General features: G+C 34.9%; 1 protein-coding gene across 2 annotated transcripts in view; it reads left to right on the forward strand.

Moving 5' to 3' along the window:
- LMBRD1 (LMBR1 domain containing 1) overlaps window positions 1-22,500 on the forward strand; it is a 110,516-nt gene extending 88,016 nt beyond the window's left edge. For both annotated transcript variants that reach the window (XM_053222610.1, XM_027057490.2), the window contains 2 exons: window positions 21,693-21,784; window positions 21,927-22,500. In XM_053222610.1, coding sequence (XP_053078585.1) covers window positions 21,693-21,784; window positions 21,927-22,043 — 209 coding nt within the window. In that variant the 3' untranslated portion in view covers window positions 22,044-22,500. The remainder of the gene's footprint in view (window positions 1-21,692; window positions 21,785-21,926) is intronic.
- Window positions 22,501-22,561: the final 61 nt, after the last annotated feature.

Raw genomic sequence — 22,561 nt, forward strand, 5'->3', positions numbered from 1 at the left:
ACACAGTAGATATTGTGAATACTGGGGTAGATTTTGGGAAAGTGTCAGAGGAAACACCTACCTAGTATATGTATTTCTGCCATCGAGTAGCACACAGACTAGTGCAGTTAGATATGAAAATAAATAATTGTAATAGAAGGAAAAGTAAGTGGCAAACTATAAAGAAATTATAGGCAAAATGCTATGGGAAGGCAAAAGGTGATAATGATTTATTCTACCCAAGAGGCAGTATAACATTTCAGCTGGGCCCAAAAGCATAAGATAAATAAATCTAAATGAACAACAGCAACAAAAAAATACTAGAGGATATTCCAAGCAGAGAAGGCACCTGCATTAATAAGGCATAAAGACATAAATATATTTGGCATGTTATAGTAACCATAAATTGTGGCAGGAACATTGAATATTTGGGGAATTCATTGAGGGATGAAGCAAGATAATATGTTTCCAAATGACTATTTTTAAAAACCCATGAACCCCCAAGTCTTATTTATGCTGTCCTATTTAATTCTTTTATCTTTTCTTGAAGTTAACTTGTGTTTGTTGTCTTGGAACTGGAAATGATCATATAAGTCAAACTTGATTTTTGTGGGTTATTAGTTAAGTGTATTTGTTAATATATATAGCCAATCTTAAGAAAATAATCAGATGATCTATATAGCATTAGATTTTCATGTTAGGCTATAATTTTACCAGGACAAATGGTTAAGATGACTCAAGTTAAATGATGATGCTAAAATAGAATTTGATGTGTTATACTAAACTACATGAATTACAGAAAACTGAGCAGAGGGACGCCTGGGTGGCTCAGTCAGTTAAGCTTCAGACTCTTGATATCAGCTCTGGTCATGATCTCATGGTTCCTGAGACAGAGCCCCCTTGGGTATGGCTGTGTGCTTCCACTGCAGCACCTGCTTGGAGTTCTCTCTCTCCCTCTCTCTCTCTCTGCTCCTCCCCCATTCATGCTCGCTTTCCCTGTGTCTCTCTGCTCCTCCCCCATTCATGCTCGCTTTCCCTGTGTCTCTCAATTTAAAATAAACATAAAAAATAAATATTTAAATAAAAATAAACATTAAAAAAACTGAGAAGACTTAAAAAGCTAAAGTAGGGTTATAATTATAGAGCCTAAATACAAAGGGAAAGTGGGAATTATTTTGAATAACTAAAGAAAAATTTAATAATGTTAATAAAGTAAACTGTGTATTGATAGCTTGCTTTAGAAAGTAGTTAAACACTAAATTCTGGAGTAAACAAGCCCATCATCAAGAAATGATTCAAAATACATTCTCTATAAATGAAACTTGTTTACCTGGCTGTTATGCCAGCAAATAAACAAGTTGACCTGTTTTCTCAGAACCTCAAGTAGCTATCCTTCTAAAAACATTTATCTAAGATACTGTGTTAGTTAGGCATAGAGAATCTTTTTTTTTCTTTGCATTTTCTTTGTGAGAATTCTAGAAATGAAAAAAGGCCACAAAGAGACATGTAAGTTGTAGACAGTTTTAAGATATAAATTAGAATGTTAAAGTGAAAAACAAACAAAAAACAAAAGTTACTTTAGAGAGGACATCTAACTATTTAATTCCCTTTATTGCAGATACAGAAACTAAGGCCCTAAGAAAAGAGAATTAAAAGTTATACAGATAGTATGAGACTTTGGACTTCAATGCAAGTGTCTGGATTCCTAGTATCTTTTTTTCCTACATTTAACATTGTTGTGTCTTGTGTTTTGTTTGCATCATCTGTCCTTTAAATTTTAAAAATAAAATTCTAAGGGAGATAGTTATTTGAAGCCTTGAGGGAATGAAAGTCACAGACAATAGAAAGGAAAACCAGAGGTTCAAGAGTTAAACCGAGGCTATTGGAGAAGGAAAGTAGGAGTCTGGAAAACGAGAGATGAAAACCAGACTACTATAGCATTATAGTAACCAAGAGAGTGTTGTGTCCAGAGGTCAATAGTGTTGATGCTTCAGAGAGAGATTTAGCAAGCAAATCTTAAACCTTTGACAATGCAGTTTTAGTAGGGTAGTTTGGGGCTAAAGTAGTAGAGAATTAAGTGAAAAGATTTAACAATGAAGAAAATTCCTTACCTTGATGTGGTTTTGGTTTGGGATTTTGTCATGCTTTTTACATAGCCTTAAAAAACCCCATATATTACATGGCATATGAACTAAAAGCATGGAGTTATTACTAAAGTTGTATATCAATCTAATTTAAAAAATTTTTTTTAATGTTTTATTTATTTTTGAGAGACAGAACATGAGCAGGGGAGGGGCAGATAGAGAGAGAGGAAGACAGAATCTGAAGCAGGCTCCAGGCTCTGAGCCATCATCAGCACAGAGCCTGATGCAGGGCTCAAATCCACAAACTGTGAGATCATAATCTGAGCTGAAGTTGGACGCTTAACTGACTGGGCCACCCAAGCACCCTTCAATCCAATTTTTAATATGAGATTATACTAAAATGCATTCAGGAGTTTGCTCTGTGGCTAAGTCCTCAAGTCTTTTCACAAAGTCAATGTATTCTTTTTTTTTTTAATTTTTTTTTTTTATGTTTATTTCTGAGACACAGAGAGACAGAGCACAAGTGGGGGAGGGGCAGAGAGAGAGGGAGACACAGAATCAGAAGCAGGCTCCAGGCTCCGAGCTGTCAGCACAGAGCCCGACACAGGGCTTGAACTCACAAACCATGAGATCATGACCTGAGCCGAAGTCGGACGCTTAACCGACCAAGCCACCCAGGCGCCCCAAAGTCAATGTATTCCTAATTCCACATTTCTGTTTCCTTAAATCATGCATTAAGTAAGAACATAGAGTTCAGTTTTGAACATTTTTGAGTGTTCCTTAAATACCCAAGTGGAGATCTTGAGTTGGCAGAGTTGGATCTGAAGTTGTAGAGAAATTTATGCTGGATTAGTCAGGGTTCAATGGGAAGTAAAGCTGTAAGACTGGGTAAGAGATCACTGAGTATAGTGGAGAGGACGTACAAGAGGCTCTGTGACTGTCTGGTGGTTAGAGGTTAGAAAGAAGAAGAGCAACCAGCAAAGAACTAAGAAGGGACAACCAGTGAGTTAGGTGGAAAATTAGGCAAATATAGTTTCCTATAGCCAAAGGAAGAGTGATGAACCATTTCAGATGCTGGCATTTGCCAAATTAAAAAAAAAAAAGAGAGAGAAACTATATTTGAACAGATGATAACAGTAGGAAAAGGGGAACTGTTGCAATAAGGAAAACTTTCTGACCATGAATCTGCAATTGTTTCAGAGATCAGGCAGAAAAGAGGATTTTTCCCTAGGTGGGGAGGAGTAAACAAGGCTAGAAAGAACCAGCATGGTTTCCAAGATGACAGGGCTCTGGTCAAGTTCAGCATTGTCAGGATAAGTCAGGTAAAACAAGGACTAAAAAATGACTTTTGGTCATTTTTTTGGTCATTTTCATGGGTCATTTAATTGGGTGACTGACAAGAACAGTTATGACAAGATGGTGCAGGAAGAAACCTGATTGGAGCAGATTAAAGAGGGAGTAGGGACTTTGAGTGGCCAACAGTGTGCAATGATTGTCATGGCAGAAACACCAAGGAAAAACAACAACTGCTGAGTAAAATACCAAATTTCTTAGAAGTATCAAAGTGCTGATAAGATCTTAAGACAAAAGCCTCAGGGGCACCTGGATGGGTCAGTCCAATTCTTGATTTCAGCCCAGGTCATGATTTCATAGCTTGTGAGTTTGAGCTCCACATTGGGCTCTGCGCTGAAAGCGTGGAACCTGCTTGGGATCCTCCACACCCCCTCCTGACACCCCCCCACCCCCCGCCCTTCCTGGCCTCCCTGGCTTGCTCTCTCTCAAAAAATAAATAAATAAGCAAAACCAACAAACAAAAAATCTCAGTTCTCAGTCAACATCATTAGACCAGCAATATCAGGGAACTTGAGAACTTGTTAGAATACATTTAGATTATTAGGCCCCACCTAAATCAGAAACTCAAGGGATGGAACCCAGCAGTCTGTTTCAATAGTCCCTCCAGGTGATTCTGGTGCTGCATTGGTCTGAGTGAAGGAAAGAACCCCAGAACAAAGAAGTAAGTAGAGTGCTAAGCTGCTTTGTTCTGAGGTCACTTACCAAATTCAGTGATTTAAGCTCCAATTTTCACAGCCTTTTGAGGGAAAGGAACAGAAAATAAAGTGTAGAGCAGTACTGTAAAATGAAAATATAATGTGAATCACATAAGTGATTGAAACATTTTTAGCAGTCACGTGAAAAGAGAAACAGAGGACTTTAATTTTATTAAATGGCATTGTATTTAAAGCAGTATATCCAAAATAATGTTTCAACATGTAGTAACTAACATAATGTTTTACTGAGATACCTTATAGCCTTTTTCCTACTAAGTCTTCAAAACCTGGGGTATATTTGACACGTAAATAACACCGTAATTCAAACCCTAAGTTTTCATCATCTAAATAAAACCATTTATTTTTTTAAAAAAATTTTAATGTTTATTTTTGAGAGAGAGAGAGAGAGAGAAAGTGGGCAGCGGGGGACAGAGAGGGAGGGAGACACAGAATCTGAAGCAGGCTCCAGGCTCTGAGCTCTCAGCATAGAGCCTGATGTGGGGCTCAAACCCATGAACTGTGAGGTCATTACCTGAGCCGAAGTCGGACACTTAACCAACTGAACAACTCTAAGTGAAACCATTTATTAAGGTGAAATATGGTTCTACCAAAGCAGGAAGGTTGTGTTTAATGAAAAAAATATTATATACTGCTTCAGTTTTTAATTTGAATTAATTAAAATTAAATAAAATTAAATAAATTAGAAATTCAGTTCCTTAGTCTCAGTGGTCACATGTGAAGTATTTAACAGACACATGTTCCTAGTAGCTGTTATATTGGACATGCAGGTCTAGAGCCCACATGAGTGGTAGCATCTCAAAGGTGATGCAGGTATCCTCTTGTAAAGCTGAGCCCCTCCCTCCCCTAAGAATTACATCACCAACATGAGGGTGAACAGAAATAAAGCTATATTACTTCCAGAAAGCTGAATGAAAATTTGGCCTTAGTGTTAAGACTGAAAGGGAAGAATCACATCCCTGAGAAATTGTAACCACAAAAGTACTAACCCTTTGCAGATTTGCAGTCCAGATACACATCACTAGAGTGAATCTGTTTCATTGTCATCTCAGACGGGCAGACCAGGCACATGGCACAAGTAAATGCTCACTAGAGGAACATACCTTAATTGAGGCCTCAAAAAATTCCTGCAGAGGAGCACAAATAAAGACATTGGAGCCACATATTTAAGCACACGATGAAACAAAGCACCATGAAAGAAAGCTAGAAAAAATAGCAGGCAGCAAAAAGGGACTTGCAAAGACCAAATATTGGAATTATCAACACAGATTATAGAGCAGCTAGCTATGATAAAAGGAGTAAGAACAGGTCAAAATATTGGCAGGGGACAACAGAATGAGTGAATGAAAAAGTAACAGATTCGTAATTGACCCAAATACAATATTTAGAAATAAACACGCAGTAATGGGGATTAAACTCACTTGAGGGACTACAGCTTAAAATCACAATGAGTTCTCCACACATTGTTTATTAGTTGTAAGAGGAAATGTAGTAGCTATGATAGCTGTACATCAGAGAAACTGGGCCATATCTGTAGCAGGTGAACAAAATTACTGTCATCAAGTGGCAATGCATCACGTGACTTCAGATATGACATCCTGAGAGGAATGGAGAGCATGAATAAAATCATGAAGAAATATCAGACAAAACCAAATTGATAATTGACGAACGTGGTATAAAGTAACTAGCCTGTATGATTTAAAAATGTCAGTGTCGTAAAAGACAGGAGGTTTGGAACTGTTACAGATTAAGGATATTAGAGACACATGTTAACCAAAAGTAATATATGATTTTGGATTGGATCCTGTAGTAGAGGATAAAAATACTAGAAGGAATAAAGTGGGATAAATGACAGGGTGGGAATATGAATTGTAGAGTAAATTTCTAAAAATATAGTATCAATGTTAAAATTCTTAAGTAGCTATACTCTGGTTATGAAAGCAAATATCCTTCTGCTAAAAAATACAGACATGTTAAGATGTTAAGTCACAATATACAGTTCAGAAAATATAAGTGTGTATATGTTGAGAGAATGATAAGGGGAGTAGACTGCCACATGGGAACGGCTGTACACCAGTTTAAAACTATTTTAAACGCCGGCAGTCCCAAGGATAGGACAAGATATGAAACTACTAAAGATGGCGATTTCTAACTACCATTTGGCAGATGTTATACATTATATTATTTATATAATTATATATTATTTATTACTGTTAAAAAATTTATACATGTATATGATATTTTTCTTAAATTCCATAAATTTAAGTTTATATCCCCAGTGGTTCAATGTTATATTTGCCCTACAAAATGATAGAACACATTTTGAACATAAAAGTTAGTGAATTCCCTAAGCAATTTCAAATAAAAGGTATAAATTTTTATGAAAGTGAGTTAATCTTCCTTGTTTATTTTTAATTTTGAATCTTCTACAAAATAATTCATGTATCACATTTTCCTGTCACTTCTGGTATAACTTTCTAGCATCAAATAAACCTTGATTCAGTTATAGACATACATATTCAGTCATGTAAAATGAGTCTTCTTTGACTAGGTTTACAGAATGTATTCCTGTTGAGGCCCTATGCAGAAGGACAGTTTAAATCCAGAAAGAACATATTAAAAACTCTTTAGAATTAAACCTCTTCTCTAAAGGCACATAGTACTTTAAAACTTACTGAAGAATTTTTTTATATTTTTAGTAATCCACCAATTTATAAGTGCAAAGATGGTGTTCTATATTTGGCAATATAATGCAATTTCTTTAAACAATTTAAGATTTTTCTCAAAATTTATTACCTGTTTTTAATGATAGAGCAGTTTTTACATTTTTTTAAGTGAAGCTTTTGTTTGAAAGCTATGAGCTAAAACATGTGAGTTTTCTAACTTGTTTCTTACGATAGTGCCTGCAACCTAGCCTTCTTCTTTCTGAACACTTTTCAGATTTACTCTGTTAACTCTAGCATATTGTCCTTTCCAGAGTATCATATTTTAACAATTCATGATATACCGTCTAAAGTCTAAACCATTCTCAACTGCTTGTCAATAAATGTTAAAACCTTTTGAATCCCATAAAATGTTGGGAACTGACACCAACACAGTGTTGCTAATGTTCAGCAGTTTTGGGCACAGACTTATCTCCTATCCCTATGTTAAATAATACTGAGAACAAAAATAGTTTTATCTACTTGCTTCAGGAAGTACTCCTGACTGTGAAACTACTTGCTCAATAAAACTTACTTTAAGATTTCTCATTTCATTGTATCCACCAATCCAAAACTTCTGTCCAAAACCTAGCCCAATTGTACCCAGTTCCGTACCTTTCAAGACCTTGATTAAAGTGGTCCAGCACATTCCAATCCCTTAAACCTTATAAATATCCTGTCTTTTCCCTTGTTTTCCCTCACTATAGTTAGTCTAATAAATTTAGCTCCGCTAGTTGACAATAAATAAGCCTACTCATGCTGAGTAATTTAAGAAGGAATAATAATTTAATCAAGAGATTCAGAATCTTACACCTCTGTTTTTATTTGCTGGCTGCTAGTATCTATATGGAAATGCATGCCCAGCCAACCCCTCAAACCTCAAGTCTAAGACTCTTCCACTTTTCCTGCCTGTCACCTGCATGTTATTGCGGGGAGCAGAGGGAGTTATCCTGTTCCTTTTCTGTGCCCACAGCTATTTACTTAGATGGAAATCTTGAAATCGTATTTACATTTTTTTGCTCTTCCAACAGCTAGCCAGTTGCCAAGTCCCACTGCATTTAGATAGAAATAGCAAAGAAAAAGAAACAACTTAATGTTTATCCACCAGTGAGAATTCTTGAAATAACATCACAGACAATGTAATGATATAGCTTTATGTTTCAACATAGAAAAAAAATACTATATGATAGTAGGTGGAAAAATACTGTATGATAGTAGTAATTAGAAAATGATACTCATTTTTTATTCTGTTGCTGGCAAACACATCTAGAAATCTGTCTGTACCCCAGGAAAATGAAATTTGGAGTAAAGACAACAAGTAAATATTTACTCTTTTTTTAAAGAATGGATTTTATTCTGTAATTAGAAAGCACTGTAAGCGTTTTTAGGGGTGGAAATAATGACAGATGAAATAAAAATGCATCTACCAAGTAGATACTGATTTTACAGAAGACTTTTTCCTCCCAGTTTGTTGAAATGTGTGAGTGGGTTGGGCATTTACTGAAACTTTGAAAAATTTCTTAAATTCTTCGTACCATCCTTTTTGCCAGAATATGGAACGTTTTTTTCTACTTAAGCTTCTGAGGTTCCAGGAAATTTTAATTTTGAAGTCTTAGGTAACTAAGCAGTACTCAAAGCATTTTACATGATCACTGCACTAACAATGGATTCAGGTGATTTTTTTTTTTTTTTAACCTACCTACCCTTACTTTGGCTAATAAAAAATTTTAAAAAAATTTAAAAAAATTAAAAAATGCATTTTGTGGGAGATGCTGACCAGTATTATTAGGGGCACCTGGGTGGCTCAGTTGGCTAAGCATCTAACTTTGGCTGTGGTCATACATGATCTCATGGCTCATGAGTTCAAGCCCCAGCATCAGCATCAGGCTCTGTGCTGACAGCTCACAGCCTGGAGCCTGCTTCAGATTCTGTGTCTCCCTCACTCTCTGCCCCTCCCCCACTCGCACTCTTTCTCAAAAATAAATATTAAAAAAAAAAAAAAGAAACATCTGTATTACTAAAGGAGTTACTATACTAGTTGACATTTCATGTTTGGTTTATATAATTATAAATAAAATGTACATTTTAAGGAAAGCCAGTTTTAATAGGCTGAAAATGAAGCTGCTCAAGAGATTTCATTAGAAACTTAAGCCTTAAGGGTTGAGGTCAAAAAAAGGACATTGCTATTTTGTGATGACAGTATTTGTTAATGTCTCCTGTGGTGCTGTGTCCACGTCAGTGGTCCTTAAATATAATCTGAAATGAAAATGATAGCAGACTCTTACTATGGAGATTTAAAAGGCAGATTTAAATATGGACTATCAATTTAACACCTCCTACCCCATATTGGGTGAAGCTAATTAATTTTAGCTTTCTGGAATTTTCTAACTAATAAGTAGACCCATTTCTGGAGAATATGTGTCATCCTTACCCTCAGACTCAAGCACATTAGGGCATTGGCCTTAAAAAGAAAAACTATATGGTCTTTTTGTTTTATGAAAATTTGGGGGTGAGAAGTTAAGGATAAGTCAACTCTTAACATTGTGATGATTTTAATAGCTTTATTCAGAAACTTATCCAGTTTGAGAAATCCAACATTAAGTACTGACTATTATAATTTGCACACCTTTAGAAGATATTGACATCTTTTTTAGTAATACTAAGGATTATAGTCCTATTTGTCTTGAAGTTCTGAGGTAAATTTATAGATGTGCTAATTTCCAGGATTCCATATGATCATTTAATTTTACTTACCTATTATTCCTGTGTTTTTTCACTTAACAAATGTTTAGTGATATCTACCATGTGTCAGACATTTTTCTAGGTATTAGTGATATAACAGTGAACAAAATAGTCAAAATTCCTGTCCCCATGAGGCTTACTTAGTAGAAGGAGACAAATAAGTATGTCAAGTGTTAAGTATTATAGACAATAATAAAGGGCTAAAGGAGAGTGAGTGGCGCCCAGAAGGAGGGATGATTGGAAATTTTGAGTAGAAAGGAAATTACTACTGAGAAGCTGTCATTTGAGCAAAATGACCTTAAACAAGTGAGGAGCAATGGCAGCTATCTGGGGAAGAGCATTCCAGACCTAAGAAATGTGCAGAGTGGGAGTGTGCTGGAGGAGGTAGAGGAACAGGAAGCAGTCAAGTTTAAGGACTTTAGCTTTTACTTTCAGATGCAAGATTGTGAGCAGAACAATGACATGATGTTCTCAAGGGATCACTTTGATCACTGTGTTGCATACAGGCCAGGGCTTGGCACACGTTTTCTGTAAAGGATAAGATAGTAAATATTTTATGCTCTGTAGGGCACACTGTTCAACTCTGCCGATTGCAACATGACCGCTGCCATAGATAATACATTATGGATGGCTGTGGCTGTGTTCCAGTAAAACTTATGAAAACAGGTGACAGGCTAAATGTAACTCTTGGATTATAATTTGCCAAACCTTGAGATAGGCCATTATAAACCCAAGGACAAAAACAGGTTGCCAGAAAGCTTTTGCAGTAATCCAAGGGAGAGCTTGGGGTGGTGCAGGTGGCAGGAAGTGGTCAGATGCTGATGTATTTTGAAGGTAGAACCAGTAGGATTTGCTGAGGAATCTAGTATAAGATAGGAGAGAAAAAGGAGTCAGGGGTTATTTCTATGTTTTTGTTTTTGTTTTTTAATGTTTATTTATTGTGAGAGAAAGCACACGTGTGAGTAGGGGAGAGGCAGAGAGGGAGAGAGAATCCCAAGCAGGCTCCACAGTCAGCACCCCCTGCTGATGTCTATGTTTTTTAGCATTTTAATTAGAAAATGATACTTAATATTATATATTTACTTATTAGATAACATCTAGAATAATTATCTTTAAAACCAATATTTGTAGCTATTAAGGTTATACATTTTTTCCTTGAGCCTGTTTGACTTTGCTTAGTTTATGGTATTACTTCATAAGTTGGAAACTAACAAGATAACTTACTAACTTCTTAGTCTATGATTAGTCATTGCACATTTTCTCATTAGATTTCCCTTACGGCTGAGAGCAAGTGTGGTATGTGGTATGTGAGGTTAGGGCATTACCTCATGGTCAAGAAAGCAAGCAAAATAAAGATGTGAGCCTGTTAGCTATCTGTGCATAGCTCTAAATAAGATTTATCAATCCAATGAAAATAATATATAGAGCCTACCTTATTCTGTTAAATGTTTAAAATGAATAGTTTTTAGAGTGCCTGGGTGGCTCATTGGGTTAAGTGTCCAACTTTTGATTTCGGCTTAGGTCATGATCTCATGGTTTGTGGGATTGAGCCCCATGTTGGGCTCTGGGCTGACAGCACTGAGCCTGCTTGGGATTCTCTCTCTCTTTCTCTCTCTTTCTCTCTTTCTGTGTCTCTCTCTCCCTCTCTCTCAAAATAAATAAATACACATGAAAAAAATAAAATGAATAGTTCTCGATAAAGAGAATACAAACTATTACATAAGGACTTTGGACTATACTTACTGACTTCATTGTGTCTCACACTACCACCATTCTTCAAAGCACAGTTACCTTCAATCCACTCTTTCTGCACACCTAGTCAGCTGCTAAGGGACTGTAGCCAGATTGACCCTCAGATCTCACCTGAATGACATCTCACATGAATTGCTGTACCTTTTAACTAGTACTCCACTCTAATCCACACTACCCAGTGCTATTAGCTTAATTGTCCTGAAGCAGTGATTATCGAGTTTATGCATGCATCTGAGTCTCCTGAAGGCTTGTTAAACATAGATTACAAAATTTTTGATTCAGTGAATCTGAGGTCAGACTCCAGAATTTTCTGAGCAGTCTGATCTGGGAGCCACAGTGTGGAAACCGCTATTCTAAAGTACTCTGATAATGCCATTCCTTCAGTAGAAACCTTAAGTTCCTCTCCCCTTATCGTCTGACAGATTCAGACTAGGGTTGATGGACTACCACTATTTAATCCATCCTTCAAATATGTAGGATTTTTCCATACATTTTCTGAACATGACCATCTTTTCCACCTTTACTTTTTAACTATTTGTCCTTGAAATGTCACAACTAGTTTCTGTGTCACTCTGCCCATGTTCATCACCCAGAATCCTGACTATCTGATATTTACTTCAAACCTGACCTTCTGATTTGAACCTTCAAACATGTGCGGTCTCTTTTTTTCCTTTGAATTCCCATAACATTTACTTGTTATCACATTACCTTACTCTGTCTTAATTTATAGTCATTTATATATCTTATCTCTGTTCTACTCTTTCTTAAATAATCTCTGTGCCCAATATGGGGCTCGAATTCATGACCTCTAGATCAAGAGTCACATGCTCTACCGACTAAGCCAGCCAGACAGACACCCTTTTATAGCTTCTTCAGGCTAAGAAAATGTTACATAAGTATATTTTTCTGTCTCCCTCAAAACAACAATTTGTAGAATTAAACTAATTTTTTTGTTATTTTTTTCTCTTTTTAAAAAATGTTATTAAAGTATCATAAAATATTAATATACCTAGCATCTTGTAACTTCTTGCTTACTTATCTGTTGAATGAAATCCATTGTACCTTCTAAGTCCCTACTGACTTCCTTTTCTTATTTGGTTCAATTGCTTTCTGATTCTGCTGCTCATCTATAATGTTATAATTTCTCTTCACTGGACTTTTGATGCATTATAAGCCATATCTTTTTTCTTGATTTCTTCCCCCAAGCCTCTGGCTTTACTTGAGCTTAAAAAAAAAAAAAAAAAAAAAGACATGCTTTGTATGAAATACATATCAGAAAACACCTATATGTCTGAAAACTATTTTGTTCTCAGTTGATATAATTGATGGGTTGTTTGGTTGTGCTTAGAATTCTGTATAAAAAGTTATTTCTTTTAGAACTTTAAAGGCATTGCATCATCTTCTGTCTTTCATTTTTAACTGGTGAGATATCTAATGCCAATGTATTTCTTCTTTTGAAGCTAACTTGGTAAGCTCTCTTTTCTCCACTTTCCTTTTGGGAGCTTATGTTCATTAGTTGCTGGATATCTTCAGTTGATCATTTGTCTTATCTATATTTCATATTTTATGCCTACCATTTTTACTCTGGATTCTTAAGTATGTGTTCAGCTTTATCTTCAGACTATATCCTGAATTTTTTATTTCATATAACAAAGTCTTACTTTCCTCAAGTACTTTAGTATTCTGGTCTTTTTCAGACATCTTTGTTTTATGGATGTGTAATATCTTCTCCAATATCTGAAGGTTTTATACATTTTTCGTAATGGTTTCCTTTAAATAAAATCACAATTCTGTTTGTCTAGGAACAGTTCTGTTTATCTTATTCTTTCTCCTTCATGCTGATATTTTCTATATATATCTGATAGTGTATTCATATTTATGTTAATTTATATTTAAGTGTCAGAAACTAGGAGGCCTCATCATGAGAATTCTGTGACTGAGGTTTCTAGTGATCCTTAAATTTATATTTTATAATAAATAGGAGGGAAACCAGTTTTACTGGAAAGCTTTTAAATGTGGCTTTTCATCTTCCAGATTTTTGTTGAAGTCTCTAATCACCTGATGGCCTTCTTTCCATTCTATTTGCTGTTAAAAGATTGCTCCTGGCTTTATTCCTCTACTCTAGCTTTAATGAGGTTCTGGGAAGGACAAGGAACAAATGACTGTGCCCAGTCTGTCATCTTGAACCAAAAAACTTTTGTTCTCAACAGATTGAAATAGTCCTTCATGGTTAAGTACTGTAAATTTATAATATTTTACTTGACAAATAATAAGTTTGTGAATTGATAGTCTTATTTGATTTAAATCTACCCATCAAATACTACCATACCTTGGTGATCACCAACTATATTTGGCTTCAGATACCTGGGCAGAAGAGAGACTAATGTATTAGCCAGCTGTGAGTTCATTAATTTACCACAGGAAGCACAACTATCAAAGAAACTAGAGGCCTGGGTTAGTGAACTCTCACAAGAGAGAAAGAATCTGTATGGAAAATCAGATTTATAGTCACATAGTTTCTAGGTAGGCATGGAGTCAGAAAGAGGGCCTCATTGATCTTACTGGCTGGTAAAATCCAGCTGAGATAGCCTAATGTCTTGTGTCTCTTGTCAAGTGAGGTTGCCATGCAGACCAGAAAATTAGGTATTGACCAGAGCATCATTTTTCTTGGATTTTGCTTGAGATCCCGACAGTTTCTTGATATCAAAGTTCTTTTTCTAGGTGATGATAAAAGTTCAGCTAAGAATAGTGAAGTTAATTAGGTATAAGCTTTCTAAGTTCTTTGGAGTCTATGCCAAAGCCGGTCTAGGTAATTTGTGAAACTTCTCAGCCACAAATATGCAGATTCTTGCTTAAGGTTGCTAACTCCTAAAACATCAGCAATCACATGTAGATTTCTCTCTATTTTTAATTCTCAGAAGGTCAGTCTATCCTGTCATTGTATACCTCGGGCAGATATCATCTTATTGTCACTTACAAAGAAACTGATACCTCCGTTTTCTATCTCCAACTTTAGTATTTTTTACTATACCCACTAAACTATTTTTTTTTACATGAAAAAATTAAGTAGTGGAAAACAATTGTTTTCTATTCCCTTTTTTTATTTGACTATCCTTGGTCAATTAAGACTAATAAATAATATGGGGAACTTGGGTGGCTCAGTTGGTTGGGCAGCCGACTTCAGCTCAGGTCATGATCTCACGGTCTGTAAGTTCAAGCCCCGTGTCAGGCTCTGTGCTGACAGCTCAGAGCCTGGAACCTGCTTCAGATTCTGTGTCCCCCACCCCCCCCACCTCCTGGCCCCTTCCCCACTTGTGCTCTGTCTTGCTCTGTCTCTCAAAAATAAATGTTAAAAAAAATTTAGAAAAAGACTAGTAGATAGTAAATCTTGTTAATTTAGAGTTTACTAATAAGTTTGTGATTATTTCTACAAGTTATATGCTAATGCTTACCTTTGCAACTCCTTTTTATAAATTTTATATGGCCGGTGAATAACACAAATGAAATTAGAAACATTCTTTCTTGGAGCACTACATAATTAAGCACCTTTGAAATATCTTAAACTTACTTAAATGTAATCAGAACTCAACACCAGTTATACTGGCTCTTAAAATTAATCACTATAAAACTCATTGTTTAGTGTAAAACATCTGACAAGTGTTATCTTTATTAACCAGATATAGTTTGTGTATTCATAAAACACAATAAAACTATTTCCTTTAGGATTTTGATTTTTAATGGTCACCAATTCTTCTTTCCCTTTTACTTGGCTCCCCCAGTGAAATTTAACAAAATATTGATTTAACTATATGCTATTTGTTAATTTTTTTTGATTCATTTTATTTAAAGACAGCAAGTGAGTGGGGGAAGGGCCGAGGGCAAGAGAGAAAGAATATCTTAAGCAGGCTCCACAGGGCTCCATCCCATGACCCTAGGATCTTGTCCTGAGCCAAAATCAGACCCTCAACCAACTGAGCCACCCAGGTAATCCCATTTATTAAATTTTAAGATAAATATACAACTTTGGTTTTTATTACATATTTAAATTTTTTTTCTGCTCTTTTTTTTTTTTTTTTTTGGAAGTATATTGCCAGTATCTCTTTTTTTATTGGGATGTAATTTGTTAGTATCTCAAAGGTTTTTATGTGTAGATATTTCACATGCTGTAAGTCCGTTTGATAGTAAAACAGTGATTAACTGGGATTTTACTTCCAAAACCTTTCAGTCCAACCTGTTTTTCTATCCTGACAGCTCACGTTTTCACTCAGATTGTCTCCTGACTTAGTGAACTTCTATCTACTCTCAATCCCTTCTGCCAGTCTACATTCCACTCATGTTATTCCCTTTCTTAAAATCATTTGATAAATAATTCCTAATCATATCACAATAAAGTCAAGCTGCTTAGCCTATGTACAGTTAGGATTTACATGTCTATTCTAAATATTCAGTAGTATCAAGACCCTAAGCAGAAATCAGAGTTAGCATAATCAGGGGCAACCATGCGACATAAAGTGGCATTCTAAATAGTCCAGATGTCTGTTTTTGTCAGACAAAATATTTGCCTTAAAGTTTAAAGTTCATTCTCCATGGTACATGAATTTTCTCAAAGGCCTTCTCTATACATGCATATGTAATATAAGAATTCATTATATAAGTTAAGTACAGATATAGAGTGTAATTAATTCTGAGTTGATTTCAGGTGAAGGTATAACATGATGACTTAATTGTGGCTTAAATCAACACTACATGTTTTAAAAATATATTTGAAGTAGAAGTTGTGGTTTATCATAGTTAATAACCAAAGTTATTTTAGTATCAGTCAGCACACATTAACAGTGACATACGGGGGTGCCTACGTGCCTCAGTTGGTTGAGCATCTGACTTCGGCTCAGGTCACAATCTCATGGCTCGTGAGTTTGAGCCCTGCGTTGGGCTCTGTGCTGCCGGATGCTTTAGATTCTGTATCTCTGTCTCTCTCTGCCCCTCCCCTGCTCACTCTCTCTCTCTCTCAAAAATAAATAAACATTTTTAAAAATGACATAACAATTTAAAAGGAAACAGGAAATACATAATATAAAATTTATCAGGTATATTTATAATGGTTGCTGTTACATGAAAAATAGAGATTTAATTGCACTTTCTGTTATTCATCTGTTTGATAAGTGAGAAGAGATGGAGGAAGGGTAGACCATCATGTCAGTAGTCAAAAGTATCTTGTTTTATTCATGTGCTCCAGATATCCTTTCCTGGCTCTTAATTTTGATCCTTTTTGTATGGCCACCTTATCATCAGAAAAAAAAAGTTTTTTATCTGAACCCTTATTTTAATTTTTCATTGTTAACAGTACTCTTTAGTTTAATTAGAACTTTTATATGTCCTTTTGAGGAACAACAGAAATTTCCTGAACAGTTAATTTTAGAACACAGTCCTTAAATGAAACATCCAGTGATTTAAATTTATTTTGAAGGTCAAACCAAGTTCAAAATACTTAATTATAGGGGCACCAGGGTGGCTCAGTCTGTTAAGCATCTGACTCTTGATTTCAGCTCAGGTCATGATCTCACAGTTCATGGGATCAAGCCCTACATCGGGCTCTGTGCTGAGGGTAGAGCCTTCTTGGGATTCTCTCTCTCTCTTCTTCTGCCCGTCTACCCCACTTGCACTCTTTCTTTCTAAAATTAAAAAAAAAAATCAACAAAATATTTATAATTTTTTAGATAACTGTATAAAGACATCCATAGATCTCCTAGTATCCATGATTCGGGTAAACAGCTGGAAGATGGCAGATGGTGAGGAGAAAAGCCCCCTCTGTTGATTGAGTGTGGAATCATCACTTGGATATAAAATATTTGCATGCACTTATTAACCAAAACTCTTCTGTGGACATATACCACTTTATATCAATATAAACATAATGATGTATACATTACATATAAAAATAGCTATAAAGAGTTGTTACATACTGTGTGTATGGATTTGTGATCTAGTGTCATTTTTCAACAACATAGCAGAAAACTAACAATGACTACCTTTTAATGTTATTTTAGAAGGTTTGTGTCAAATCTGCAACCTTTAAAAATGGTAAACATGTAAAATAATATGAAAGGAAAAATGAGATATATTTTTTTGTGGTGGGCCAAACAATCAGTGGTGATAAGACAAGTTAAAATGTCACTGAATGGTTTATTAGACCTCTATGGAAAAATAAGTTGATTTGACTGACTTCTGCCATTTCAGCCTCTGTTTTAAAATCCCCGTTCTGGCCCTGAGATTTCTAACTCAGTGGTGTTTTGAATCCCGAAATATCTTTCAGTATGGAAATGAGTAATGGAACTTTTATTTTTAAAGTTTAGAACATTGTAACAACGTGGACCAGGTTGAAGAACTTTTCTCAAACATGTTTATACTTGTAGGGTTAAATTCATAAAATACTTAAGCCATAGAAGATACTGTTCTTGTTTTTAAAATAATTGTTAACAGGCGTTTTTTGCACAAGTCCCAGCCTGTCCCTCTCTTCATTTCTGAAACATTCAAATGGATTATTTTTATTTAAAGGTATATTACTGTTTAGCACATATCATATTACTGAATTATACACATTTGAATTTCGCCAAATCCATTTGTGTCTGAATTTGTAACTGAACCAACATGAATTCTCTCCTTGGTGAGTTAGAAAGTGCACCAGGTTGAGTTGTCACACAAAGAAAACTTTTATTTGCAGCAGATAAGGAGATCATGTGGAATGGCTTCCAAATCTGTGACTCCCCAAGAGAGGGTGAATGAGTACCCTTTGTTTAAGGTTGGGGTGAATATTTAGATATGGAAGCCTTGTAGTCATATGTAGAGGAAGCATAAGGTCATACATGAACCTTAAGAAGACATATCTATACATATGTTATATGTGATGTAAATGAGGCTAAGGCTCCTCCTTGGGCAGACGTTCAGTATTATAATGAAGTAAAGGTAATTGCTGGTCATTCCAGGGATCACTTCTTGGTGTATCTGTGCAGGCACAAGTCAGGGGTTTAGCTCAAATGGTCTGGGTGATCTAGTCCAGTGGGAGGTCTTGTCAGGGCAGTCACCATCACCTGGAGGTGGTTTCCAGTTTCATTTGCCTGAATTGAGAGGTAAGCAAGAAAGAAGTGCTTAAGGAAAAACATAAGACAGAGATTAGTGAATATAAGCTAGTGGGCAGTAAAGGTCAGGTCTTGGGGTCTAGGTGGTGACACTTTGACTATAGAGACATAAAAATAATGAATATAGACACAATAGTCATGATACTGATGTGTAAGCCATTATTTTCTTTACTACTATTGGACATATACTTTAAAAATCTTAATATTAGTTGTTTTTCTTGAGACCACTTGAGCCACTCTTAAGTATGTTCTTTATCATGGGTTCAGTTATACCTTGAAGAAGGGGAAAAAAAAAAGAAAATTAATATTAACTGCCACTTTGCATGGAGATTTTGGTATACCTCATTTGGTCTTTAGAATGACCCTGTACAGAGGCAATCTCTCCATTTCACAAGCATAGTCTCAACAGTTCACGTTTGCCCATTCACTTGGCAAGGAAGTGGCCAAATGATATTTGACACTGTTTGTCAGACACCAGAGTCTGGGTTCTTCCTTCACCATACTGGACATTGTAGTTATACTTCATATTCATGATCTATGCAAGTCTCTCGTTTTGACATCCTTGGAATCTTGTCAGATTTTAGTTACATTAGAAAAGGTACTATTTAGCAATACAATTTTTAAATAAAATACCCCTTTTAAAAAATTTTAGCTTACTTTGGCAGCTATTTTAAATATGAATGCCAGGTTCACTGATGGATACTTTAGAGTACTCTTACCTAATGGGAAAAGTGACAAATTGAATACAGGCATACCTCGTTTTATTGTGCTTTGCTTTAGTAATGCACTTTGCAGATACTGCATTGTTTACAGATTGAAGGTTTGCAGCAGCTCTGCCTGAGCAAGTCTGCTGGTGCCATTTTTACAACAGCATTTCTTCAATTCATGTCTGTGTCACATTTTAGGATTCTCACAAAATCCCAACTTTATTATTATTATCATATTTGTTATGGTGATCTGTGATCAGTGATTATGAGTTGCTGAAAGCTCAGGTGATGGTTAGATTTTAGCAATAAAGTATTTTTTAATTGAGGTATGTATATTGTTTATTTAGACATAATGCTGTTGCACACTTAGACTACAGCTTAGTGTAAGCATAACTTTTATATGTGGTGGGAAAACAAAAACAATTCATTTTATTTGCTTCATTGCAATATTGGCTTTATTGAGGTGGTCTGGAACCTAACCTGCAATATCTCCAAGGTATGCCTGTGATTCTGTTACTTTGAAGCAAGATCTGTAGTGGAGGTGAGAATAAAATATTGTGGAGCAGAGTAAATGACTAATGACTTTCCTCTCTGGGATTCTCCTCTGTTAGACTGAACTCTCATCTCAGCATAGCACCCAGCTATAATCTTGAGTGCTAGTAACCATAGGACAGGAGATAAACATTTGTTCAGACGCCACTGGTTGAAGCCATTTTGGTGTTTGTTAGAGAGCTTTGACCTTTCCTTCTAGACTTTTCTGTTGAGAAAGAGAGAAAAAAATATGAAGGAGGCCCTTGATGGGGGACAGTAGATCATCATTAGATTGGTGGTTCTTGTTTATGAAAGGAAGAGATTGCTTCTTTATTAAACTGCATGTTTCTCTGCCAGAAAAAAAAAAAAAAAAAAAAAAAGATTGCTTTGTCCAGTTTGGTATTGAGCAATTCAGAAATAAATGTTTGAAGTACAGTGGAAGGGATTAGAGTAGATAAGATTTAGATTATCTTGTATGTATGTAACTTATCTAAAACTTTACGTAACAAGTCTTGTATTTGTATAAACTATAACCTAAAGGCTATTCTCAGAAAACCATGTGATAGCCCCAAAATAAAGTGTATTAGAACCCTTGTGTAATAAATTGAGCTACAGATTCAGCTTAATTTTATGTTTTAAGAGAAAATAGCATTTATTGATGATAAGAGAGTTGGTAAAATTAGAAATCAACAGTGTATTTATTTTCTTAATCAGCTATAGGATTATGATATTAGTCTCCTAACTGCATGTGAAATTTCTTGTCATTGTCAATTTTGGTTAAAATATGCAGAAATCATAGTCTTTTTTGTAATTAATAGACTGAAAAGAAGTTGCCTTGTAAGATAAGGATTTTCTTCTGTAATGAATGAAGGGCCCTCTGAAGTTTAGAAGGTTAGAATCCTTTATTAGCTGCAGCATATATAATTTTTCAATCAGATACATTATATTGTATCTGTTGCCCCAGCCTTTTCTGAATGGTTTTAATAAACGAATATTTCCTTAGATATTATTTATCAGATATATGTGTATATGGATAGAGGACTCTGTAAGCTAATGAAAATACTCTATTTGGATAAAACTGGTATGGAGTCTGACAAAAATGTTAAACAATCAGTCTCTTTAAGAGTTACGTTTTTCTTTATGATTGATTCATTTTGGTGTATGATTTATTTTTAATTCGAAATTTAAATACTAATCTAAAATTCAAGCAATAGCATATTAGTAAATAACAATTTTGTATTTAAAAAAGTAGCAGCCTTTTCAATAGCATTCTTAAAAAGAAAAAAAAAAAATCTCAAAAAACTCTCAAATTTGAGCTGTCCTGAAAATTGGATTCTTAGAAAAGTACAACTTAATTATAATCAATTCTGATTACTTTGTGTTTTTTTTTGTTTGTTAGTTTTGTTTTGTTTTGTTTTTTCTTTTGTCTTCATCAGGGGAACTTTTTATCTGTTTTGTTTTAGCACATATCTGACACTCCAGGTTTAAATGCTTTTTCTATTTCAAATTAAACTAGCCTCTCTCTCTCTCTCTCTCTCTCTCTCTCTCTCTATATATATATATATATATAATGTGTATATATAATCCTGGCTTTTAAATATATATATATATATATATATATATATATATATATATATATATAATGTGTATATATAATCCTGGCTTTTAAGTGTATATACACACACACACACACACACACACACATACACACACACACAATCCAATGTAATCCTGGCTTTATATATATATATATATACTTATATAACCCAGGATTACATTGGAGACGTTCATTTTTTTAAATATCCTATTATTTGGTAATTTAAAAGAAAGGGTACTGAAAGAGTGGACTTTGGAGAAGGACCTAGATTTCAGTCCTGCCTCTAACACTTACTGACCATGGCTATTATTTGGTTAACAGTCTTTTAGATAAAGTGTTGATAGTCCATTTCAAGAAAGAAAATATCTCACCATAGTCCTTTATTTGCTTTTATAGATCAGTGTACTGTTACCCGGACGTACCTGTTCCTTCACAAATTCTGGTTCTTTAGTGCAGCATACTATTTTGGTAACTGGGCCTTTCTTGGGGTAAGTACTGTTATCATACCTAGGGATGATTTGATCCTTAATTTCCCATTTGTATCACAGTAATGACATTGTATTTTAAATTCATTACTTTCTGAATGATTTTAGATTTAAGAACTAACATGTAACTTATTTAAATTTATAGGTATTCTTGATTGGATTAATTGTATCCTGTTGTAAAGGGAAGAAATCAGTCATTGAAGGAGTAGATGAAGATGATTCAGACATAAGTGATGATGAACCCTCTGTCTATTCCGTTTGACAGCCTCTGTCGTAGGGGTTTTATAAGGCTGACTGAATGTCTGTTATGCATTTTTAAAGTGTTAAACTAATATTAGGATGAACTGACTAGCTTTCATCAAAAATGGGAGCATGGCTATTAAAAAAAACTATATTTTTTATGTTATCTGAAGTAACATTGTATCATAGATTAACATTTAAAATTGCTATAATAATTCTATGTAAATATAAAACTATGGATTTTGTGAAGGAATGTTTGTGGAAATTTTTTTTTCTCTAGTGTATAATAGTGTTGAATTGATTAAAAATCTTCCAGAACTAATATTCCCTTTTGTCACTTTTTAAAAAACATAATAAATAAATTGTATCTGTGCCTTTGAGTCTCTAGAGTAATGTGGAATTCTGAAGTGTCTATAAGTGATTGTCTAAAAATAATACTCACAAAATAGCTGACAAATAAATGTTACTCCCCTCTGCAACTTGTTTTCTGTTTTGTACATTAAATCAGTAGTGCCATTCAAATATATTTCATGAACAGAT

The sequence above is a fragment of the Acinonyx jubatus genome, chromosome B2 (genome assembly GCF_027475565.1).
Source record: "Acinonyx jubatus isolate Ajub_Pintada_27869175 chromosome B2, VMU_Ajub_asm_v1.0, whole genome shotgun sequence".
NCBI classification, from domain to species: domain Eukaryota; kingdom Metazoa; phylum Chordata; class Mammalia; order Carnivora; family Felidae; genus Acinonyx; species Acinonyx jubatus.